The sequence below is a fragment of the Phocoena sinus genome, chromosome 12, assembly GCF_008692025.1.
Source record: "Phocoena sinus isolate mPhoSin1 chromosome 12, mPhoSin1.pri, whole genome shotgun sequence".
NCBI lineage: Eukaryota > Metazoa > Chordata > Mammalia > Artiodactyla > Phocoenidae > Phocoena > Phocoena sinus.
In genome coordinates, this window is record NC_045774.1 from 33,054,402 (window position 1) to 33,080,025 (window position 25,624).

The 25,624-nt window shown below is 36.8% G+C and overlaps 1 protein-coding gene across 1 annotated transcript in view; it reads right to left on the minus strand.

Moving 5' to 3' along the window:
- Positions 1-25,624, minus strand: part of LAMA2 (laminin subunit alpha 2) — a 613,890-nt gene that overhangs the window by 133,867 nt on the left and 454,399 nt on the right. The window contains 4 exon segments of the mRNA XM_032650802.1: positions 1,160-1,216; positions 1,218-1,259; positions 4,604-4,746; positions 22,584-22,777. Coding sequence (XP_032506693.1) covers positions 1,160-1,216; positions 1,218-1,259; positions 4,604-4,746; positions 22,584-22,777 — 436 coding nt within the window.

Genomic DNA, 25,624 nt, shown 5'->3' on the forward strand with positions numbered 1-25,624 from the left:
GATCTGTTTAAAAATTCTTATTTAGTGTATTCACATAACCAATACAAAATTGTTAATTATTGAATTGATATGAGATAATTTGTACTCATTAATCTGATTAATATCTAACTACATTTGGCAAGAAACTCTGTTCTGTATTTGTACATTCCACATTGCTGGTAGGAGATTCTGAAAATGTGTTTAGTACGCTATTTGTAACATCGGGGCCATTGTTTAGCATCACGTGCTCAGAATCCCATTTGATTTCCCTGTGGAAATTCTCCTAAGCCAGCAGCAGCTTAGGTGGAAATGGTACTGGATCAGTGGGAATCTGGAATCTGGGTCCTACTTAGGTCCTTGAATTTGGTGAAGTACGCGGCCATTGCTAATTCATTTCACTATCATGGCCTGAGGGATTTCTTCTTTAAAAAATGGACTAGATAATCTGTAAGAACCTTCTAGCTCCAATATTTTTTGTCATTTAAAGTTCTCTGATAATCAAACTGGATCCCTAAATTCCAGGCCAGTTTTCCAGTTCATGCATTTTTCTGGCCACAAGATGGCAGACTTTATGCTGTTTTCTTCATTCTGTATCAGGGAAAAGAACCTTAACCCTCTTGCAGTTTTGAAAATTAAAAACTCCCAATATCTTAAAAAGTCTGATAAACGCAACATGGACTTTACATTATGACTCTAAAAAGTGTCTTGAATGCTTTGGATTTTCATGATAAAGGACATTTCCTCTTTTGTGGGGGGATAATGATTTAGGCTGTATTTCTATACAAACACAAAAATCTTATGATGAGATCAAAGAGACTACAAGTATTTTCATTTGTTTTTCTTTTTCCTTACATATCAGAGCCAGGACTTTGGGAATCCAGAATCAATAAAAACTTTACCATGGAAGCTACTGGATAGAGTACTCAAAATATACTGTCATTCTGATATTTTTAGCCATTGTCCTTGACACTTCCCAAGTATGTATCCCAATCTTTTTCTTGTGCTACTGGGTTCTCAGATTTTATCTGTGGCAGAAGTAGCAAGTCAAAAATACATCTATTTCATGCACCAAATTGGGATTTAGGAAGAACAAGATTTGCATTTCAGAAATTTGAAGTAATTTTCCTTAATTATACATAATCTATCTGCTTTAAGAAGAAGCATGATTTTGCCAACTTACCCTGGTCAGAAGTTCATTCATTTCTGTCACCAGCGTGTTCAGATTGCCTTCTGCCAACCTGAATGAGCCTCTCTGGGGCCCGCTGAGGTGAGAGCAAATGCTGAAAAAGATTTCATTCCATATGTTTTAGAGTAAATGGTCTTGCAGCAATCATGGGTTGAACATTTAACAGAACACATTTTTTTCTTTATATACAAAGAACTTAGCCTTCTCACCTTCAGAGAAGAGAGAAAGAAACTATTTCAGCTGGGCACTTACAAAGCACCGCGTAGAGTAATCTGGCAAATAATACAAAACTGCTGCAATTTATTGAGACATTACTATGTTCCAGGTCTTTTTGTTTTGTTTTGTTTTTCATTGAGCTCTTACAATAGTTCTATGAGATAAATGCTATTTCATTTTGTATATAGAAAACTGTGGCTTAAAGAGACTTAAAAATTTATACAAGATTGCACAGCCAGTAAGGGGTAGAGTCAAGATGAACCTTGTCTGAGTCTTTAAGGCTCCCATTCTAATCACAGAGATACAGTTCACAGGTTTATTACCTCTTTCTTTGAGGACAGGAGCCCTGACAGAAGGACCTGGCCAGACACTAACTAACTGCATGGCATCAATGTTGTAGGAGCTGCCCTGGCACTCACAGATGCGCCATTTTCCTCTCCTATTAAACATAATCAATCTCACCAAACACTAACAGTAGACAGCATCACTCTGTGAGAGTGATGAATGAAACAAAAGATGACGCCACTCCATAATCTTATCTAAATGCAGACGAAATCATGGTCTCTGTGCAGACCACAAAAGTACCTCAAATCCCATTTTCTGGCTAATATGAGTGGCCACTGCCTCCTTACTAACTGTAGCTTTAGCCTCCCTTTTTCTTCCCTCCTTCTAGATAAGATTCATTAGAATACTTAATTATGGAATTATTCCCACTTCCTAATAGTACCCAGTCCAACACAAACTCCTGCTTCCTTGAATCTGCCCTCAAATTCCCTAGCACAAACCCCCAATACTCTAAGTGATTCCTAATGCCCTGTTATTGAGACAGCCCCAATTCCCCACACTGTGCAGTGCCCCTTGTTGCAACAAGTTAGTAAACCCAACTTTATTCTATCACATGTGTGTTTCTGGTCATCTCTGGCTGGAACCCAGGGAGCACTGACACAGTTAAAGGAACTGAACAAAGAGGGCACATGACTTGCTTAAGGATTTAGAATATCAAAGTGGGGTTCCAAATATCCAGATATTAAACAAGTTATGGAAGAAGAACACAAACAGAATCAAGAAAGACTGGAATTTAAGGAAAATCAAGGTCATTCTGACCAATACCCAGCCGTAAGGAAACAGGTGACTGAACCCCAGGCTTGGTTGATGTCCACAGATTGGAACCTCTTTCAGAGGGCCCTTCAGTACTTCATCCACTGCTTAAGTTATTACTTTAAAATTATTTTACGCCCTACTGAAGTATTTCCTTCTCTAGTTTAATTTTCTTTCTTTGTATTCCTTCCATACATGATAACTGGTCAGCATTTTCTTCATTAGAACTCTTTGCACTCCTGAATCCTGGGCCTACAAAGTAAACTCGGATTTCTCTGTCTGGCTTTCATGATTGTCCTTCGTATCACCCAGCCCCACTGAAGTCTCCAGCCTTATCTTCACTAGCAGGCCTGACTTCTAATGTCTGCTGGACAGGCCTCGCTCATCCACACCTCTGCCTCTGCACATGTGGCTCTCCTAGATTCAGTGGCAAGAGTATGTAAGGATGGGCTGGGGGTCAAGGAGACCTTGCTACTGGTGGACTGAGCCCTTCTCTCTCTGAGCTGTGTGAAGGTAGTTTCATTCTCACAGGCCCTAAAGTTAAACTACCTCCTTCCACATCCCAGCTCTGTACCTAGTAGCCATGTGACTTTGTCTCTGTGCCTCAGTGTCCCTACCCGGCTATCTGAGACAAACATAGCTAATACAGTACTCCTTTCCTACTTCTTGGAGTTTCTGTAAAATCTATGTATGATAATTCACATAAGACTTTAGTCAATTGTCTAGCACAGAGATACTCATCAATAAATGTTATTCTTGCTATCATTATGATTGGTTTCTTCTTCTGGTAAATAAGGATAATAATACTTACTTTGAAGGCTGTGGTCTAAATTAAAGAATATATTCCCTAGAAGAATGTCCACCAGTGCCTAGTGAATAAATCTTAGGTTTCTTCCTCCAGTCTTCACCAATAATTCTCTGCCTATTGAAATTGTTTCTATCCTTCAAGTTCTAACACAAATTACACTTTCATTAATGATGTATTCCCTGGTTACTCTGGATCTCATCTATTTCTCCAGTCTTTGAACTCTACTGTATGTCAAATGTCTATAAAGCACGTGGTAATTATGTATTTTTGCTAATTGTTTAACTATTTTTAAACCACATAGACTCTAAGCTTCCTAAGGGTAGTGACTGCATTATAGGGGTCATGAAACCCCTGGGGAACCAAGTGCAATATTGGGGCTTTCCAGAGTTTCTTAATAAATATCCAGTAATTGACTGATAGTGTATAAGGAGTCGCTTTTCATCTTTTTTTTATTCAGGTGAAACAACTCCAATTTCCTTAACATTTCCTCTTTATCCCATTAACTACGGAAAGCTTTAACGATGTCTTAGAATAGTGTTTCTCTTACAACAAAATTAGTTCTTGTTGAAGTACTTTCAAAAATCTCCTCATTCTCTAGTACAAAATTTTCACCTTGTGTTTTCATTTTGACAGTAAACTTAAATGTTAATGTAAGCATTTCTGGAACCCAGGCTGGGCACCTGAGAGATGCACTTGATCTTAGCACCTACATTCGCATGCCTGTTTGATCATATGGCAGATTGAGCACATAAATCACTTGTCAAGTGATGCCAAATGTCATTTCAGGACCCCTCACAAAGGGTTCTCTAGTTCAAATTGTGGAAAGGTAGGAGAACCGAGTTACCACATGTCACATGCTGATGAAAGAACCTATGTGGAAGTAGTCAGTGTGATATTCTTGTTGCAAGTAGCAATTTGCTTTCAGCAAAAATCATCTGTTATTTTATATTAATGTTTTTAATTTGAATTTTATTGTTTTTTAGGCTTTTGTAAAGATTAATTTGTTTTGATTTTATAGAGCTATTAAGTATAAGGAGTTCATATCTGATTTTATGTTTGTACATATTTAAGGAACATAATAAAATTGATTTAGGCCAAACACTGGGGGTACATGAGCTTCTTTTTCCATAAGAGCAATCAGTAAATTATAGTTCTCAAGTTTGAAAAACACTGGTTTAGAAAGTCTTTGAATTTCCCTAATGGCTGCCTGCCTTGATTTGGGACAAAGGGAAAAGCATTTACCGATTACGGCAATTACCCCTTTGGAGGCTTTTGTCATTTTTCCCCTGGCTCTTGCTGTTACTGCTCCAACCTACCTTGAGTTCCTGAGTCATATTTTCAAGACCATACAGAATTTTATAAGGAGCGGGCAGTGGGCCAGTGAGGTTGATGCTCATGGCCATCTGTTCCAGGCGAGCCAAGTCACCGAGAAGAAGGCCGGTGCATTCATCTCCACAAACTGTGAAAGGGAAACAGCAAAGAATATTTACTTCTGCTAAGCATCCCAGGCAGATGTGCAAAGATTTCAGCTCTGAAATGTTTTATGGCCTAAGTATTATCCTGTGAAAGATGATGTTTCTCATCTCAGATAATTAATGCTTTCAAATGGATGACGGTTGATAAAAGATGAAAAGAACAACAAAAGAGCAGACATTCCTGTTGCCCAGAACCTGAAATAGGGATGATGATATAAACTGAGGAACCAAAGAGGACGACCAAATGGATTTTGAGGGTAAACGAGCGTACTGCCTAAGTACTAAAGGAGAGGTAAAACATGGACTATAACATTATAAATGCAGAGTCGCACGTGAACAATCTAGAGGAAATCTGTAATTGGCAATAAAATATGCTTTGGAATCTAAAAATGCACACATTGCCCCATTAGATTGCAATGTGGAGTGTCTATAGCAATTAGGTCTCTACGTGCTTCAGGTATTACATATTCAAAAACTGTATGACTCTTTAGCTTGACATCTATTGAGAAGAATATTTTTAAAAGTCAAAAGAACTCTTCTTTTTACAATTTTTTTGTCGTGATGAAATGTATTTATTTATTACTTACTTGTTCACTTACTTATGCATTTGCCAACTCTTCCTCTTTAACTATTCAGCACATTATCACTCATGATTAGATGCAGTCCCACAAATTCCTACTTTGATGATTAACCTAATCCTGTTTTGTGGATAAATAATTGCCAAAAGCCAGGAAAACTTTATTCTTGAAGTAGCCAAGAGTGCTAGTGTTCTACCTATATTTTTTCAATGATTAGAAAGGGGGACTATTCAAATTTAGTGGTGGTGGAAGGGGGTTGGACGGTAGTAGGGTGGTGGAGAGAAACAATGGTTTCTTCACCATTATCACTTGAATCTCATAAATAGTAAAATTTCTAAAATTAAAAGATATTGATTCTTTTGGAGGCTTTATAAAATATACCTATTCAGTTTGGATTTTTAGTTCAAAATTTTTTTTCACTCTTTGCATCAGAGTAATGAGATGTAGCTCTCCATGCCAAGAAGCACGTGCTACCATATTTATGATATGCGTTCGTGCATAGTTACAATTTCTAGCTTACGTTCTGCAGATAGAGGTATAAAAACTATACACATGTTAGAAGAGAGGAAAATATATAACATGAAAAATACTGAGACTTGGAGCAGCTTTGGATCATGCCCCATACTGGCAAGAATTCAATTAGTTCTCTAAACAGGACTCCCCTGAGCTGCCTAATGGAGAGAAAACCATTAACTGAAGCTTGTAAACAAAGAGAAGTAGTACAGAGAGTGATTCTGTGATGGGACAGCAGTTAGAGGTGAGTTACAATATCCCTTCACAGGGATTAAACTGCCCCAGCAGGGCTTTTAATAAATCAGCTCCTTGCAGGTGACACCTGTAAGTGTTGAGTGTCACCTGCAGGGGCGCTGTAAGCTCCTGATGCCTTGCAAGCTGAGTGAACAAAGAGGCTTTGGGAGCTGGAGGTGGAATCTGAAACTAGAGCTGGATCTCTTCCTCTTCTAGCCAGAACGAAAGAGAATTTGCTCTGCATGGAAACTAAGTAAAAGGAAAAGAACGCTGTGGCTTCAAACCCTCAGTTCAATGCAAGTGCTTGAGAAGCTTCAACAGACCTCTTGACATGAAGTAACTGTAGAAAATACAACCTGGAACACAATTAGGTACCAAATTGACTATGTCTAAACACCAAGACCCTGTCTGATTCTCACACTTGAGTGGGTTTCAGAATCATCTGAGGGCTTTCTTAAATCACAGGAGGCTGGGCCATACCCCTAGCAGTTCTGATTCAAGAGGTGATCGAATCACCTGGTTTCTGATTCTCTGACTGATCATGTGCTTTTCCAACAAACTCCCGGGTGAACACTGATACTCTGGTCTGAGCACCACACTTTGAACAACTACTAGATCAACAGCAATGGCATGACCTGGGAGCTTGTTAGAAATACATAATCTTGGGCTCTATCCTAGATCTAGTGAAACAGAATCTGTGTTTCAGAAAGATTCCCATGGGACCTATGCATGTTCATGTTGAAAAGCACTACTGTAAGTCACTGGTTCTCCATCTTGGCTGCATACAAATCATGGCGATTTACAAAATACAGGTATCTAGGTGTTTCCCCTACCCACCTGCAGAGAATCTGATTTGATGGGTCTGTGGTGAGGCCCAGGCAACAGTATATTTAAGAGATTCCAGATGATCCTATCATATAGCCAGAGTTTAGAACCACTGGGCCAGATAACAAACTTTAGGGATGCTCTATCCTAAAGGGAGCAAGGATTTGGAAGAGGTCATTTTACTTGCTGTCTCCTCTGCCGAGAACACTTCTTTCTTCATCTTCACCCATGTGACTCCTGGAGATCTAGGTCAAGTGCTCAAGTGTTACTTCCTCGGAGGAGAAGGCCCTGAAGACTCTGAAATTACTGTCCCCACCAACCACTACTGTATTCCCTTTGTCTTTTTATCTTAACACTCATGCACATATAGGCTATCTTTTCATTTTATGTGTTTATATATTGTTTCTCTCTCCTCAGAGAGGGACCTTAATCAACTTTGGTCACAGTGCCTAAGAAAGTGTCTTGCACATAGTAAATAATCAATAAATATTTGCTTACTACTATCTTTGTGAAAGGAGAGCAAAAACTATTTTGGAGAAGATCAGGGAGTTACAAGGAGAGGATTGAGAGAAGAATAGAGAGAGGGAGAGAAAGAGACAGTGAAATAGAGATAAAAATATTGGCCAAATAGGAAATGTCTGAATGTGAGAACACTATACATGATATGAAATGAAGAATCACACAGATATGTGAGGAACAGAACAGTATAAAAACTATAGTTTTTATAGTTATAAAACTATAAAACATAGTATAAAAATGGCCAGAGAGGGAAAATTGTCTTGTGATTGGAGAGGCAGAAACTGACTCATGTCAAGGAGATGAATGCTATGATACCTGCATGAGGTAATACTGACACAGGAAAGGTATTGGAATGGAGGAATGGAGGGGAAGAAAAGATATACAAAACGTTAATAAAAGAAATGACACAGTTGGGTTACTGGCCAGATAAAGATGATGCTCATTTCTGGGGAGGATGAAGGGTTAAAAGTGTTTACCATTTCTTTGCCGCTCCTCCCGTTAAGAGGTGGAGTCTATTCCCCCGCACATCCCCCTTTGAATCGGGGTTGGCTTTATGACAAACTCTGACCATCAGAATGCTTCAGAGGGACACTGAGCCTTAGCTTCAAGGAGTTTCGCAGTTTCTGCTTCCACACTTCTGGAATCCTGCTGCCTTGTGAAAAATCCCAGGCTAGCCTTCTTGAGGAAGAGAGGCAACATGAGCAACAGAAAGGTAGATCCAACCATTCTAGCTGAGGTCCTTCCATGTGAGTAAGGCCATCTAGGAACCCATCCCACCGCATGATAACAAAAGAAGTATCCAAGGGGACCCTGTTCAAATTGCCAACCTCCAGAATAGTGAGGATATATATAGTTGCTGTATATACTCAACAACTATTAAATTTTGGAGTAGTGGCAATAGATAACTGATAAACTTTGTCAAGTTTCGCATGTGTGATTTAGAATGTGAATTCAGCTTAGAGACTTCAAGTTGCAATTCATAGGTTAAAAAGTATTAACAACAGTTCTTAATTTTATTAAAAGTTAAGAAGAATGTGAAGGTTCCTTTCCCACTGAATCCAAGTTCATCACTACTTTAAAAGTTCCATTCAAAGCACTGTGCTCTTTTTTCACTTTCAAGATCTTGAAAGATACTTGATAATATGACATCTCACTATGCTTTTTAGGGTAGTGTACGTTTCAGAAATACTTTGCTAGCTCTTTCTCTAATTTATCTATAATTCATAACCTACCCATTTCTAAGAGGAATTGAGTCAGCTCATTGATAATGGTATGGCTAGAGGCTCCTTACTGATGGTTCCAGAAATTTTCGGGGAAATGTTTTCTCAGTATTCTCAGTTTTCACTTCAGACAAGCAGAAATCAGGGACTGGAATGCAGAACTAGATCTGATTTACTGTAATACACTACAGAGTAAATTGGTGAGCTAAATTGATGCCAAGAGGCATGATGGATACGGATTTTTCTGTCATTTATTCTACCTCCTGCCCATCTGTTTTGGTTCCTCATCTTCAGTTGTTGAAATGAAAATGTACTTAATTGCTCTTTCAAGGACTCATAATTCCATTTTATGTCTCCGTGTCCAAAGGTCTATTATTATCCCATGTCTTATGGTCTCCGTATCTGCTTTTGGGGGAACAAAGTACAAGCACATTTCCATAGATGAAAGGTAAGTTTTATAGTATGCTCCAAGTAATACACTAACATCTGTCCAAATGGGTCAGAAAGACTTATGAATGCGACAGCCATGGGATTTTTTCAAAGCTTCTGTACAAGTCTAGTTCATGCAGTTATAAGATAAACACATGGGGAAGTGTGCCCTTTACATAATGGTTTGCTATTTTATCCTGACACAAAATATTTAACTTACACCACAAGCTACTTTTATTTGTCCTCAAAAAGTCTGAAATGTCTGGCAACAAACACTGGAAATGGGATGCAAATTAAAACCACGTTTAATTCACTATGATAGGGAAGATCTGAAGAGTGTATAGAGACAAGGAATATTCACATTATGTAAACAATTGTTCTTTGATAAGGGTGCAGTAACTGCTCAGTGTAAATTAACACCTATCTTATAATCAAGACCCCCAAGGAACCTCTCCAAACCATTCTCCTATTCAGCAATAGAGATAAGGTTATAAAATGAGATTCTGCCTGAAATGCATGGGAGCAAAAGCAAATATTTCAAGACTATGATTATATTTTACATGACTAAATGTTTTTGAGGCTTTGCTTATAAAAGTGTCAGGATAAATTTGTGTCTAATACTAGCAAATGCAATACTACATTCAGGTTGTTATAGCTGGGCACATGTAAGGGGCAAATCATGCAGCTGATATTACAGATCTTTCTGTTAGCAATTAGTACAAAATACTGCATTTCTACCAGAGTCCCCCATGCATAATAACTACTGGCTTACCGTCACAAAAAATTCACACACCGTATCCAAACCAAAGAAGCCAAAGCTGAAATGAGTGCATTGCATGTTTTTAAAAAGGCCAAACCTATTAACCAATTTTAGGTAAAGATACATAAATTGTCTGGCTCTAATCAAAAAGGGATAAAATGAGTAAATATACATTTCTAACAAAAGATAAAATCTGTGTGTTAATGTGTGTGTTTTAATTTAATTCTTGTACATTAAGGCCATTGATAATTCCTTGGGTATGGATTGTATATTTCTCTTTCCTCTTTCTTCTTCAAGAAGAAAGTTTTAGATTAGCATTTATTTAAGGCTTACTAAAATGGATTCAGTTATTCAATATTATTTATAGATAAATATCTTCTAAAATAAAAATGTGGTTTCAGACCCATTAAAAAGACTTTTTTTTTTTTTTTTTTGCCTGTTAGTTCTTTGAATAGAGGGAAAGACTTTCTGTCGGTTTAGGATGAGGCTGATAAATTTATTCATGTACCAAGTAGTTGTGATATATATATACATATATAAACATTAAATAAAATTATGTATATAAATATATATTAAAAATAAGTTCAATATGGTTCAAGTATGGTAGAGCTCTTCAAAAAACAAATGGAAGCTTTGAAAGTATTATAATAATGGGACAGTAGCTTTTATCTATACAATATTCACTACATTGAAGACAACATGCTGTGTCTTGCCTTCATTATCTCATCTAATGTTTACAGCAATTCTATGAGATAAGTACTATTAATATCCTAATTTTAAAGATGAGAAAAAGAGTTACAATCATAGTGTTTATGAATCTATAAATAATGTATTTGAAGAACTTTAAGAGAAAACAAAAATGTAAGGTCACCATAAAAGGGATTTTCAGTGACTTGAAAAGCCAAGAATTATTTTAAAAAAACCCCAGAATTTAGCCTAACCTAAGTATCTCATCAAAAACTGCTTCACTCAACGACCAGCAAGCTACAGTGCTGGACATCCTATGCCAAACAACTAGCAAGACAGGAATACAACCCCACCCATTAGCAGAGAGGCTGCCTAAAATCATAATAATTTTATAATTTTATGATTTTATTAATTTCATAATTAATAATCATAATCACAGACACCCAAAAAAACACAAGACATGGACCTGCCCACCAGAAAGACAAGATCCAGCCTCATCCACCAGAACACAGGCACTAGTCCCCTCCATGAGGAAGCCTACACAGCCCACTGAACCAACATTACCCACTGGGGGAAGACACCAAAAACAACGGGAACTAAGAACCTGCAGCCTGCAAACAGGAGACCTCAAACACAGTAAGATAAGCAAAATGAGAAGACAGAAAAACACACAGCAGATGAAGGAGCAAGATAAAACCCCACCAGACCTAACAAATGAAGAGGAAATAGGCAGTCTACCTGAAAAAGAATTCAGAATAAGGACAGTAAAGATGATCCAAAATCTTGCAAATAGAATAGAGAAAATGCAAGAAACATTTAACAAGGACCCAGAAGAAATAAAGAGGAAACAAGCAACGATGAACAACACAATAAATGAAATTAAAAATACTCTAGAAGGGATCAATAGCAGAATAACTGAGGCAGAAGAATGGATAAGTGACCTGGAAGATAAAATAGTGGAAATAAATACTGCAGAGCAGAACAAAGCAAAAAGAATGAAAAGAACTGAGGACAGCGTCAGAGACCTCTGGGACAACATTAAACGCACCAACATTCGAATTATAGGGGTCCCAGAAGAAGAAGAGAAAAAGAAAGGGACTGAGAAAATATTGAAGAGATTATAGTTGAAAACTTCCCTAATATGGGAAAGGAAATAGTTAATCAAGTACAGGAAGCACAGAGAGTCCCATAAAGGACAAATCCAAGGAGAAACACGCCAAGACACATATTAATCAAACTCTCAAAAATTAAATACAAAGAAAACATATTAAAAGCAGCAAGGGAAAAGCAACAAATAACACACAAGGGAATCCCCATAAGGTTAACAGCTGACCTTTCAGCAGAAACTCTGCAAGCCAGAAGGGACTGGCAGGACATATTTAAAGTGATGAAGGAGGAAAACCTACAACCAAGATTACTCTACCCAGCAAGGATCTCATTCAGATTTGATGGAGAAATTAAAACCTTTACAGACAAGCAAAAGCTGAGAGAGTTCAGCACCACCAAACCAGTTTTACAACAAATGCTAAAGGAACTTCTCTAGGCAAGAAACACAAGAGAAGGAAAAGACCTACAATAACAAACCCAAAACAATTACGAAAATGGGAATAGGAACATACATATCAATAATTACCTTAAATGTAAATGGATTAAATGCTCACACCAAAAGACACAGACTGGCTGAATGGATACAAAAACAAGACCCATATATATGCTGTCTACAAGAGACCCACTTCAGACCTAGGGACACATAACAGACTGAAAGTGAGGGAATGGAAAAAGATATTCCATGCAAATGGAAATCAAAAGAAAGCTGGAGTAGCAATTCTCATATCAGACAAAATAGACTTTAAAATAAAGACGACTAGAAGAGACAAAGAAGGACAATACATAATGATCAAGGGATCGATCCAAGAAGAAGATATAACAATTGTAAATATTTATGCACCCAACATAGGAGCACTTCTATACATAAGGTAAATACTAACAGCCATAAAAGGGGAAATCGACAGTAACACATTCATAGTAAGGGACTTTAACACCCCACTTTCACCAATGGACAGCTCATCCAAAATGAAAATAAATAAGGAAACACAAGCTTTAAATGATACATTAAACAAGACGGACTTAATTGATATTTATAGGACATTCCATCCAAACACAACAGAATACACATTTTTTTCAAGTGCTCAAAGAACATTCTCCAGGATACATCATATCTTGGGTCACATATCAAGCCTTGGTAAATTTAAGAAAACTGAAATTGTATCAAGTAACTTTTCCGACCACAATGCTATGAGACTAGATATCAATTACAGGAAAATATCTGTAAAAAGTACAAACACATGGAGGCTAAACAATACACTACTTCTTAACGAAGTGATCACTGAAGAAATCAAAGAGGAAATCAAAAAGTACCGAGAAACAAATGACAATGGAGACACGACGACCCAAAACCTATGGGATGCAGCAAAAGCAGTTCTAAGAGGGAAGTTTATAGCAATACAATCCTACCTTAAGAAACAGGAAACATCTCAAATAAACAACCTAACTTTGCACCTAAAGCAATTAGAGAAAGAACAAAAAAACCCCAAAATTAGCAGAAGGAAAGAAATCATAAAGATCAGATCAGAAATAAATGAGAAAGAAATGAAGGAAACAATAGCAAAGATCAATAAAACTAAAAGCTGGTTCTTTGAGAAGATAAAATTGATAAACCATTATCCAGACTCATCAAGAAAAAAAGGGAGAAGACTCAAATCAATAGAATTAGAAATGAAAAAGGAGAAGTCACAACTGACACTGCAGAAATACAAAAGATCATGAGAGATTACTACAAGCAACTCTATGTCAATAAAATGGACAACCTGGAAGAAATGGACAAATTCTTAGAAATGCACAACCTGCCAAGACTGAATCAGGAAGAAATAGAAAATATGAACAGACCAATCACAAGCACTGAAATTGAAACTGTGATTAAAATTCTTCCAACAAACAAAACCCCAAGACCAGACGGCTTCACAGGCGAATTCTATCAAACATTTAGAGAAGAGCTAACACCTATCCTTCTCAAACTCTTCCCAAATATAGCAGAGGGAGGAACACTCCCAAACTCATTCTACGAGGCCACCATCACCCTGATACCAAAACCAGACAAGGATGTCACAAAGAAAGAAAACTACAGGCCAATATCACTGATGAACACAGATGCAAAAATCCTCAACAAAATACAAGCAAACAGAATCTAACAGCACATTAAAAGGATCATACACCATGATCAAGTGGGGTTTATTTCAGGAATGCAAGGATTCTTCAATATAAGCAAATCAATCAATGTGATACACCATATTAACAAATTGAAGGAGAAAAACCATATGATCATCTGAAAAGATGCAGAGAAAGCTTTCGACAAAATTCAACACCCATTTATGATAAAAACCCTGCATAAAGTAGGCATAGAGGGAACTTTCTTCAACATAATAAAGGCCATATATGACAAACCCACAGCCAACATCATCCTCAATGGTGAAAAACTGAAACCATTTCCACTAAGATCAGGAACAAGACAAAGTTGGCCACTCTCACCACTCTTATTTAACATAGTTTTGGAAGTTTTAGCCACAGCAATCAGAGAAGAAAAGGAAATAAAAGCTATCTGAATCAGAAAAGAAGAAGTAAAGCTGTCACTGTTCGCAGATGCTACCAGAAAACTACTAGAGCTAATCAATGAACTTGGTAAAGTAGCAGGATACAAAATTAATGCACAGAAATCTCTGGCATTCCTATACACTAAGGATGAAAAATCTGAAAGTGAAATCAAGAAAACACTCCCATTTACCACTGCAACAAAAAGATTAAAATATCTAGGAATAAACCTACCTGAGGACACAAAAGACCTGTATGCGGAAAATTATAAGACACTAATGAAAGAAATTAAAGATGTTACAAATAGATGGAGAGATATACCATGTTCTTGGATTGGAAGAATCAACATTGTGAAAATGACTCTAATACCCAAAGCAATCTACTGATTCAATGCAATCCCTGTCAAACTACCACTGGCATTTTTTACAGAACTAGAACAAAAAATTTCACAATTTGTATGGAGACACAAAAGACTCCAAATAGCCAAAGCAATCTTGAGAACGAAAAACGGAGCTGGAGGAATCAGGCTCCCTGACTTTAGACTACACTACAAAGCTACAGTAATCAAGAGAGTATGGTCCTGGCACAAAAACAGAAAGATAGATCAATGGAACAGGATAGAAAGCCCAGAGATAAACCCACGCACATATGGTCACCTTATCTTTGATAAAGGAGGCAGGAATGTACAGTGGAGAAAGGAGAGCCTCTTCAATAAGTGGTGCTGGGAAAACTGGACAGGTACATGTAAGAGTATGAGATTAGACCACTCCCTAACACCACACACAAAAATAAGCTCAAAATGGATTAAAGACCTAAATGTAAGGCTAGAAATGATCAAACTCTTAGAGGAAAACATAGGCAGAACACTCTATGACATAAATCACAGCAACATTCTTTTTTACCCACCTCCTAGAGAAATGGAAATAAAAACAAAAATAGACAAATGGGACCTAATGAAACTTCAAAGCTTTTGCACAACAAAGGAAACCATAAACACGACCAAAGACAGAATGGGAGAAAATAGTTGCAAATGAAGCAACTGACAAAGGATTATCTCCAAAACATAGAAGCTACTCATGCAGCTCAATAACAAAAAAACAAATAACCCAATCCAAAAATGGACAGAAGACCTAAAGAGACATTTCTCCAAAGAAGATATACAGATGGCCAACAAACACATGAAAGAATGCTCAACATCATTAATCATTAGAGAAATGCAAATCAAAACTCCAATGAGATATCATCTCACAGCAGTTAGAATGGCCATCATCAAAAAATCTAGAAACAATAAATGCTGGAGAGGGTGTGGAGAAAAGGGAACGCTCTTGCACTGCTGGTAGGAATGTGAATTGGTACAGCCACTATGGAGAACAGTATGGAGGTTCCTTAAAAAACTACAAATAGAAATACCATATGACACAGCAATCCCTCTACTGGGCATATACCCTGAGAAAACCATAATTCAAAAAGAGTCATGTACCAAAATGTTCATTGCAGCTCTAGTTACAATAGCCAGGAGATGGAAGCAACCTAAGTGCCCATCATCGGATGAATGGATAAAGAAGATGTGGCACATATATACAATGGAATATTAGTCATAAAAGGAAACGAAATTGAGTTATTTGTAGTGAGGTGGATGGACCTAGAGTCTGTCATACAGAGTGAAGTAAGTCAGAAAGCGAAAGACAAATACTGTATGCTAACACATATATATGGAATCTAAGAAAAAAAAATGTCATGAAGAACGTAGGCATAAGACAGGAATAAAGACACAGACCTACTAGAGAATGGACTTGAGGACATGGGGAGGGGGAAGGGTAAGCTGGGACAAAGTGAGAGAGTGGCATGGACATATATACACTATCAAGCGTAAAGTGGATAGCTAGTGAGAAGCAGCCGCATAGCACAGGGAGCTCAGCTCGGTGCTTTGTGACCACCTAGAGGGGTGGGATAGGGAGGGTGGGAGGGAGGGAGACGCAAGAGGGAAGAGATATGGGAACATATGTATATCTATACCTGATTCACTTTGTTATAAAGCAACAAGTAACACACCATTGTAAAGCAATTATACTCCAATAAAGGTGTAATAAAAATTTTTATGAAGTTAGTCTTAATGATATCTATGTGTAAAAATTTTACTGTTATAATTTGCCTCTTATTTTTCTAGTCAGTTCTTAACTTCAATTTGGAATGGAAATACACTTGTCTAGATTTGGCTCAATAAAATTACACTGTTCAGAATTTCAAAATTAAGAAATAAAAATGTTAAAATATTAAAATTAAATAAGCATTAAAATAATCTTCCTTATTACTGGTGTAACCGAGGGTAATCACAAGTTAGAGTCATTAAACTATAACTTTCTGAATCAATAATAAGCTGTAACCTGCCTAAATTAAAAACAAAAACAAATACAAAAACTGAGGAGCGGCACAAAGCATCATGCTTTTGAAAAAGCTGATCAAATAATAACCATGATGATAAGAACAGCTAAAATTTATCGAACATCTATTATGCTTAGACACCACCTAATGTACATAGGACTTTATTTCCACTTTACGGATAATAAAATGAGGTTTAGAAAAGTTAGCTAATCGAATTCACACAACTTTTATGTGGCCAGCCAGAATTCAAATCTTCTATAGCCCCTTCACTATAGCATGTTTCCTTGCATTAGGAGATGGTCTGTTTCAAGGACACCACCGAATAGAAGATGATTAGACTACCTCATTTATAAGACTTCCAACTTTAAGATGATGTGATCTACTTTTCTTCAAGGTTAATAAACTCCCTGGATTCTGCAGAGTGCAAATTGCAATCAAGTAGAGTTTACTCTCAAAATAAAGCCTGACTGAAAAGAAAAGAAATAGTGATCAGCCTCTTCTACACAACAGTTCAACAGCACAAGTCCTTAATCTATCAATGGAATGGCTTTCTCAATGTGATATACAAACGACTGAGACTGATGGCCAATAAGAAAATTGCCTGGAATCAGAGTGCTAGTTGCTGTTCTACAGCATTGCTAGCCTGGACCAAGGCCAAGAACGTTGCCAACAAGAAACTCAAAGCACCTTTCACTAACAAAATAGATGTGAAAAAGGTGTGAGGAGGGTGAACAGAAGTTACTTTTATAGCTATCCTGATGCCTGGATTTGAACAACATGCCCCAGTTTAGAGTTGTAGAAAACTATAATAGCCATACTGGGCTTTGAATAGGAACTAGTACTTGGGGATTAAATGGGGACAGACAGAGGATGGTGTTTAAAAGGTTAGGATGGGGCTTCCCTGGTGGCGCAGTGGTTGAGAGTCCCCCTGCCGATGCAGGGGACACGGGTTCGTGCCCCGGTCTGGGAAGATCCCACATGCTGCGGAGCGGCTGGGCCTGTGAGCCATGGCCGCTGAGCCATGGCCGCTGAGCCTGCGCGTCCGGAGCCTGCGCGTCCGGAGCCTGTGCTCCGCAATGGGAGAGGCCACAACAGTGAGAGGCCCGCGTACCGCAAAAACAAAATCAAACAGACAACAAAAAAAGAGGTTAGGATGGAGTGTGATCACATGTCCAACAGAGCCTCACTCATTAAATAGCAAATGGTGGTCAACTGATGTTTTTCATCATCTTTTATTATAGAAAGTCCCATTTTCTTTACAGTAATCAACCACATTCCACTATTTTGTTTCTGCTCTCATATAGAGGGGACAATAACTGCCATTAGAAATCATCTTTGATTATAAGAGTACTGCAGGGTTCTAGTGATAATACATAAGGGCCTCTGCATTACTGTGATAGATCCTTGTTGGCAACTGGCTATTGAAAACAATAATCTATATAAAACAGATAACTAACAAGGACCTACTGTATAGCACAGGGAACCATACTCAATATTTTGTAATAACCTGTAAGGGAAAAAAAATCTGAAAAAAATATACATATATAAAATGGAACCACTGTGCTGTATACCTGAAACTAACAAGACACTGTAAATCAACTAGGGTTCAATAAAATTAAAAAAATAAATATAAAAACAACAATCTAGACTGTGTCTCTGCAGATCAGTATCAAGTCAGGGTAAAACTTCAAACCTTGGGTTTCATCAAGTGTCTAGAAAGTGCACATTTTACAGAGTTAGTGCATTACCACATTTAGTTAGGCTTACCTTAGGTTACAGGTAAAAAAAAAACAGTTTATGATTGATTTTGCAACATTAGCAAGCAAAGCATCTTCTAAAATGTTATATTTTAGATAAATTGTGACTATAAATAATAAAGCTGATATATACCTAATATTTCATATGCTTTGAATAAAAATAGAAAGCATCAATATGATATTTATAAAATGATATTTCAGGCACTCTTTACAGAATGACATCCTGCCAACAGCTACTAATTTTAAATTCTGTTCTTTAGGAGAATAATATATTTTACTACACCACTCATAATCTATTTTAAACATTGTACAAATTGTTCAGTGTTAATTACTAGTCTGTAGAAAATAGGACATGAAAAATCCAAGTTTTGTGCTTCCCAATACAAAACTTTACTATTAAATAAATAATGCTTTTCTTGCCGAGTCTCAGATTTCAGAAAGGCAGGTGGTCGTTCTCACTTTATAAAATGACGTGTAAATTATGAATGAGGGTTGAAAGAAGAAGTTGGATTTGTATTAACCTAACTTAGTAAGAAGTCCTGATTTGGGAAGTCCAATAAAATATCTACTCAGAACTCATCAACATCTGTAAAGAAAGAATGCATTGCAGAGCTCTCTCCAATTATCCCCACAAGAAAAAAATGAAAAGGCTTTGGAGGAAATCTGAGCACCCAGTTAGTGTGTCTTCTCATCTGCACAGAGGACAGGACCCCACTTGACCATCTCTGATGAATAAGAATCTATCATAACTACCATAATGTTTTTTTTTGGTTTTTTTGGCCGCACCATGTGACGCATGGGATCTCAGTTCCCCGACCAGGGACTGAACCTGGGCCACAGCAGTGAAAGCTCTGAATCCTAACCACTAGACCACCAGGGAACTCCTGATAACTACCATAATGTTTTAAAACTTAGAGGAAAGAGTCTTAATGGTTAGCAGAGGGAAAAAAAAAATGTATGTACCTACTGACATTATACACATTAAAATTTTTTCATTTTTTTAAGCCCATTTTATCTTTCTTCTTCATAGAGGTAAGATGGGCTCTAAGCCCAGAAGAAGTAAATGAATTAAGAACTGAAATAATTAATGTTGAATATATTGGGAAAACCATGTTTTCTTTTTGTTCCTTGCATTAACAGTCAGCATAGAGGTTAAGAAAGTAAGATTTTCAAGACAGATCTAGGTTCAAATCACAACTCTGTTGAAAAGTCAGGGTGAACCTTGGAAAGGTGCCTTAAATCACCTAAATTCAGTTTTATTTATTTATTTATTTAAAATGTAAAAATTTTTGTTGGGGTATAGTTGATTTCAGTTTTTTTTTTTTTTTAAAATCACACTGTGGACATAATAATGTATGGGGACGTGGCAAGAATGAAAAGAACAGCATATAAAGTGCTTAACATCATTTCTGACACATGGAAGGCTCTCAACACGGGTGAACCTTTAAAGAATTACTACTGTGATGAATCCTGTGTGGTGGAAGGGGCCGTAGGGGATGCCTGGGATTGAAAGCAGATACGTTGGTCAGGTGTGCCCAGGCACTGAGTTGGTTTGGCGGGGTTGATAACGTTGGTGGTTTGAATTTGGCTAACTATGAGAGACTCTTGTATCTAAATATTTCCTACTAAAGGCACAGACTATTCGTGTAAATTCTTCATGATAGTAATGGAATGCCCATGTATAAAAAGCCTGTGTCCTGCAAGAAACTCACTATTTTGGATCCAATAAAACCCTAGCTTGCTCTCTGGCAATTGTCCGTGGCAGCTATTAGTTTCTTTTAGAAATGTAGGTGGTCAAGAAAAGTTCCTTCATGCTTTCTGCATTTTCTCTGTATCCTCTACAGCACAATTTAAAATTATTTGTTAAATAAATTAAGAGCATAAACTAACTATACAGGGAGACTCCTTCCACCAATATGCAGCTCACCTGAGATACTGCAATGATCATGCCAACATCATTTATCCTACATTTTTTGGGGGGTATACATATCCGTGATGTAGGCCAAATTAAACTGTGTTTTCTAGAGAATGAACCAAAGAGAGAAGAATTAACTGTACAATACATGCTCTAGGCTCCAAAGAAGCTTTTCTCAGAAGACATTTCTCTTACTATATAAATATTATCTTGCCAGAAGCAGGCTACTTTCATCCACTCCCACTCACGGGCATTATAAAATTCTACTATAGGCACACGTGACAAAACAGGCCCTGCAGATCAAATGTGCTGGGTCAATCCATTCTTTGGTTTCTTGCTCTAAGTTAGCTTAAGGATATAGAAAGATAGAAGGAAAAGAAGAAGTAAAACTGTCACTGTTTGCAGATGACATGATGCTATATATAGAAAACCCTAAAGGCACTGCCCCAAAACTATTTGAACTCATCATTGAATTCAGTAAAGTGGTAGGACACAAAATTAATATACAGAAATCTATCGTATTTTTATATACTAACAACAAACTATCAGAAAGAGAAATTAAGAAAACAATCCCACTTACAATTGCATCAAAAAGAATAAAATACCTAGGTATAAATCTAACTAAGGAGGTAAAAGACCTATACTTGTAAAACTGTAAGACACTGGTTAAAGAAATTGAAGACAACACAAACAAATGGAAGGATATACCATGCTTACGGATTGGAAGAGTATTGTTTAAATGACCATACTACCTAAAGCAATCTACAGATTTGATCCAATCTCTATCAGAATACAATGGCATTTTCCACAGAACTAGAACAAATGATTCTAAAATTTGTATGGAAAAACAAAATACATGAAAGAGCCAAAACAATCTTGAGAAAGGAGAGCAGAGCTGGAGGAATCAGGCTCCTTGACTTCAGACCCTACTACAAAGCTAGTTATCAAAACGGTATGGTACTGGCACAAAAATACACATATAGATTAATGGAACAAGGTAGAAAGCAAAGAAACCAACAAATTCATAGAAAAAGAGATCAGATTTTTCTGATCTCACCTCTAGAAAATTAATTACTTTAAAGTTCAAGGTCCGTTAGATTAGCATTTAGGTTAGGAATATCTATATATTACTTAGTTAAATATTTCCATATTAATAATTTAGTTTTAATAATATTAAAACTAGTTGGATTACATTGGAAGTCCATTTCAATTATCATTAAAATGTCATTTTACTTGAGAAGAGTGAATATGTATACACCAATAACTGAATACGATAACGTAAATGTATATTTCATATTACACTTCATCTCTCCCCTCCCATCAACCTTGACACTTACTTTTATTTTAAATGCAATGCACTTTCATCAAAGCTTGTTGAAATACATAGAAAAAAAGTTTAAAAAGTTATATTCCCAAACATACCCAGTCTTTACCTTTTGGCATATCTAAAAAGCCAGCCTTAGCTTTTGAGGTAACTCATCAAACTAGAGCACAAACCAAAATTCCAGTTAAAATGTTAAGCTTTAGACACACATAAGATGTTAAAACCAGAAATACTGGCATGTGTAAATACATTAAAATAAATAAATATTGAAATAAAAGACACTTAAATAATTTCCATTTCTATTTGTTAGAAAGAATTAAGACCACTAATGTAAATTCCCTCAAGGAAAAGAACACCATAATATAACTGTCTTCTCTAAATTTATAAATAACTGTTTTAGATTAGTATATAAGATCCAAGAATTCTATTTAACTACTGATATTCGATGTATGTTCAGTATGGCATTACTGAATCCAGAAGCAGTTATTAAAACAAAACAAAACATATGAGTAAAAACACTTGAGTTCATTGTCACTGCTTCCAGGTTCTGTAGGGCAAGAGAAAGTTACGAAGCAGGATGGCCATGGATTTCTGTAAAAATTCGGAAAAGAAAAGTAAGTTGTAATTCAAGCCTTACAGTGTCTGTCCAACTGATGACAAATTCAGGAGGATTCTAAAAATATTTAATAAACCCAGACCTTTAATCTGTCACAAAGGCAATGTCAACTTTAGGTAAAACTGCAAACTCTGAGATGGGCAAAATAAAATAAAATCTGCCTCCAGGAGCTCTGCTGTAGGTCTTCGATGAACTGGCTAAAGCATGCTGAGGATCTTCTCAGCTGTTCTTGGCTCGGCAGGATGGAGACAAAAACAGCAGGCAAACGGAAGAAGGTGCATAGATAGTGTCAGAGAGAATGAAGAGTAACACTAGCTATTGCAGAATAAGAAAAAAAAAAGTCAGTCTTTCCCATTGGAAATGAGATAGAAATGGAACCAAGGCCCCCAGAACTAATAGCTAAGTTAGTATACGTACAAACACACTCCATGCCCTCGCGCACATGCCAGTGTTTGCAGCCGTCACACTTCTGCCCCGTGGCTCCGGGTCGGCACGTGCAGATCCCTGTGACAGGGTCACAGGGCACAGGCAGTGAGCCATGGGGGTCACACTCACATTCTTGGCAGGAGCCTCCGGGGCTGCTTGGGCTGCCGGTATAGCCAGGGGCACACCTGAATTTAAACAGTGACAAAGCAAAGGAGATTAACAGTAAGTCATGTCTCGAAATTGTTGTTGTGTGTGTGTGTATTGTTTGAATGAAACAAAATTGATACCAGAAGTCAAGAGATCAGGGGTTAGCAAACTTTTCCTGTAAAGAACCAGACTGTAAATATTTTAGGCTTTGCAGGTCAAGAGGCAAAATCAAACTCGTGCAGTGAAAGAAATTTTCAAACACTGTTGGTTGATGGAATTCAAAACATAATAATAGAATATAAATTGTTTTATAATAATAATCTACTAATGGAAAACCAAACTAATAATGAGAAGAATGGGATTCTTGTTGAGGTAGCAAATTTACTTAACTAGAGCTCAAATTTACTTAACTAGGGCTCAAATTTATTGCTCTCTGTCATCAAAGTTTGCCCATAACCACCATTCCCAGCTTGAGTGCCATACAGGATTAGGCAATGGGTCAAATTTTGTGGTCCATACTCTGCCCACTACTGCTCTAGATCATAAACTTGTTTTTGAAGGTTTCATTTTTAAATTAGAAATGAATCAAATTTTCTATTTACCCCTGGGCTTTCCTAGAAGCACTCATTTTAGAGATCAAAATGACCAAGGAATTCAACCCATTAATTTTACTAATGAGCAAAAAGAAGCAAGTGGCGATAAACTACTACATTTTCTATTTAATTCGACTGGTCTTTCCTTTCTACCACATCTTCCTCAAGATGGATTTTTCATTGTGTATCTCTGGAAGTGGGGTAATGTTATGCCAATAAAATATGTAACACCGACTTGAGAAATTAGAAAGGAAATCCAACTGGATGAAGCCAAATTGCCATCCACTCTTCTACCCGTCTGTGCAACCATTCATCTAAGTATATACCACTGTCGGCTATGTTACTGGAAGTCTGACAACTTTACAAGATGCTGGCAAAACCATACGCTCTGGTTTACCCAGAATGGTCCCAGTTTGCCTGTTGTCCTGGCTTAAGTATTAAAAACATATTCTGTCTTTCCCTAGAGTATCCTGGATTGGAAAATAAATTATACACATAGTCAGCCTAAATATAATCAACAGTAAGAATTTTTGTTCAAGAGGAAAATATGGGAGGAAGCTGAGAGACAATAGGAAATTGAAGGCAAAAGTTGTAAACACTAGCCAGATAATCCTGGACCATCTTTAGTGGCCTGGGATTGTAGAAATTTGCAGGCTGATTGTGAAAGTTAGTTCATCCCATGCTGGTTAGAAAAAGCAAAACAAGAAGAAAATGATCTGTAACGTTAGGTTTTTATACACTTATGGTTTTAATATTTTATTTCCAATGTACTATTACAAATGCTCAATAAAAGTATCATTTAAATAAGCCCACTTAAATTGTTTCTTAACATTTTCAGGTGAAAGAATTCAATTCTAAGCAGGTTCAGAATGATTATATGTTCAAAGAGTTTTAGTTACAAGAGTAATGAAGACAAAGCATGGGTAGGGGTTTCTACAATGCAGTGACACTCAAGACATTTAAGCAGTTTTAGACCAGAGCTGATGAGTTTGGGCAGGTCATAAGGTGATTTAAATGATTTAAGAAGCTATCAGAAGTGAAACAAATTTATTTGGAAGGTTACAATAAAAATTTAAGCAAGACCTTTGGATTAATTTAGCTGAATAAAAGCAATTTTTCAGGGAAATATAACCTGATCATTTATGTGTTAGAGATGATGAATGTGGAGCTGTAACAACATTTGAGATCTGCAAAAACAATTCAAGCCATTCCCATTTGATAGTGTATGACCCTGCTCATCTCTATGCTATATAAACTGTCACCTCTTATTGATTAAACATTTATGGATGTTAAAAAAGTAATTTTTCTATAATCACTCTGCCTTATGACAATAATTGTCATTTCAGTGTACCCTTCCAGTCTTTTCTATATACACGCTTTTATAGATAGTGGAAACTCCAATTTACAAATGTAGCTATAGTATCAAACATTTTTTCATAAATTATGGCAGATAATCCCCTTGGCATCCAGGGATGTTTTAGTCATCATCCTACTGGTCTTTACAAGGGCATGAAATGAATATTAGCCTAAGCATGAACACTAAAGCACGCTGGCTGACATTAAAATATACATATTCAAATGATGTATATATCTCCACAACAAAGGGAAATGTTTTTGGATTTCATACTGCTTTTAGTTACCTAATTGTTACAAATCTCTGTTGGCATGGAAATTGTGAATGTACTGTTATATATATATATATATATATATATATATATATATATATATATGCAAGTAGTGGATATTGTGTTTAAAGTTACCACATACAGAATTATTTAGAAATATATTTTGCAAACTTATAGAAACAGAATTGGAATTTATAAAACATGTTTAATTATTAAGTTACCTATTCATTTCCATTATTAACACAACACAACAATTGCTGGTTATATTAAAAGACGATTCTTAAATTGATGATGATAATATTGGTTTATATTTGCAAAGAGATTCGTAATTTAAGGAAGTGCTCCTAGAAGAATCCAGCAAAGGAGTGGGTGAAGCAGGAAATGGAAAAGAAAGAATCCAGGCAATGGTGTGATTCCAGGTGAGGTCCCAGTCTTAGCCTAAGTCCATGGAAAGCTCTGGAGCATAAATAGCATCTCAAGATTTGTTCAGCTTTCGGGCAAAGGAGCTGGACTTTTGTACTCCCACACTAGCGAGTCATTAGATCTGGGCCACTGGAGGAAGGCGTGGGGGGTAAATTCTCAGGCTTTTTTGCCTCTCCTATGGGAGAGGAGACCTCTATGTAGGTACTCAGGCAGGGTATCCTCTATTTACCTGATCTTCATAATG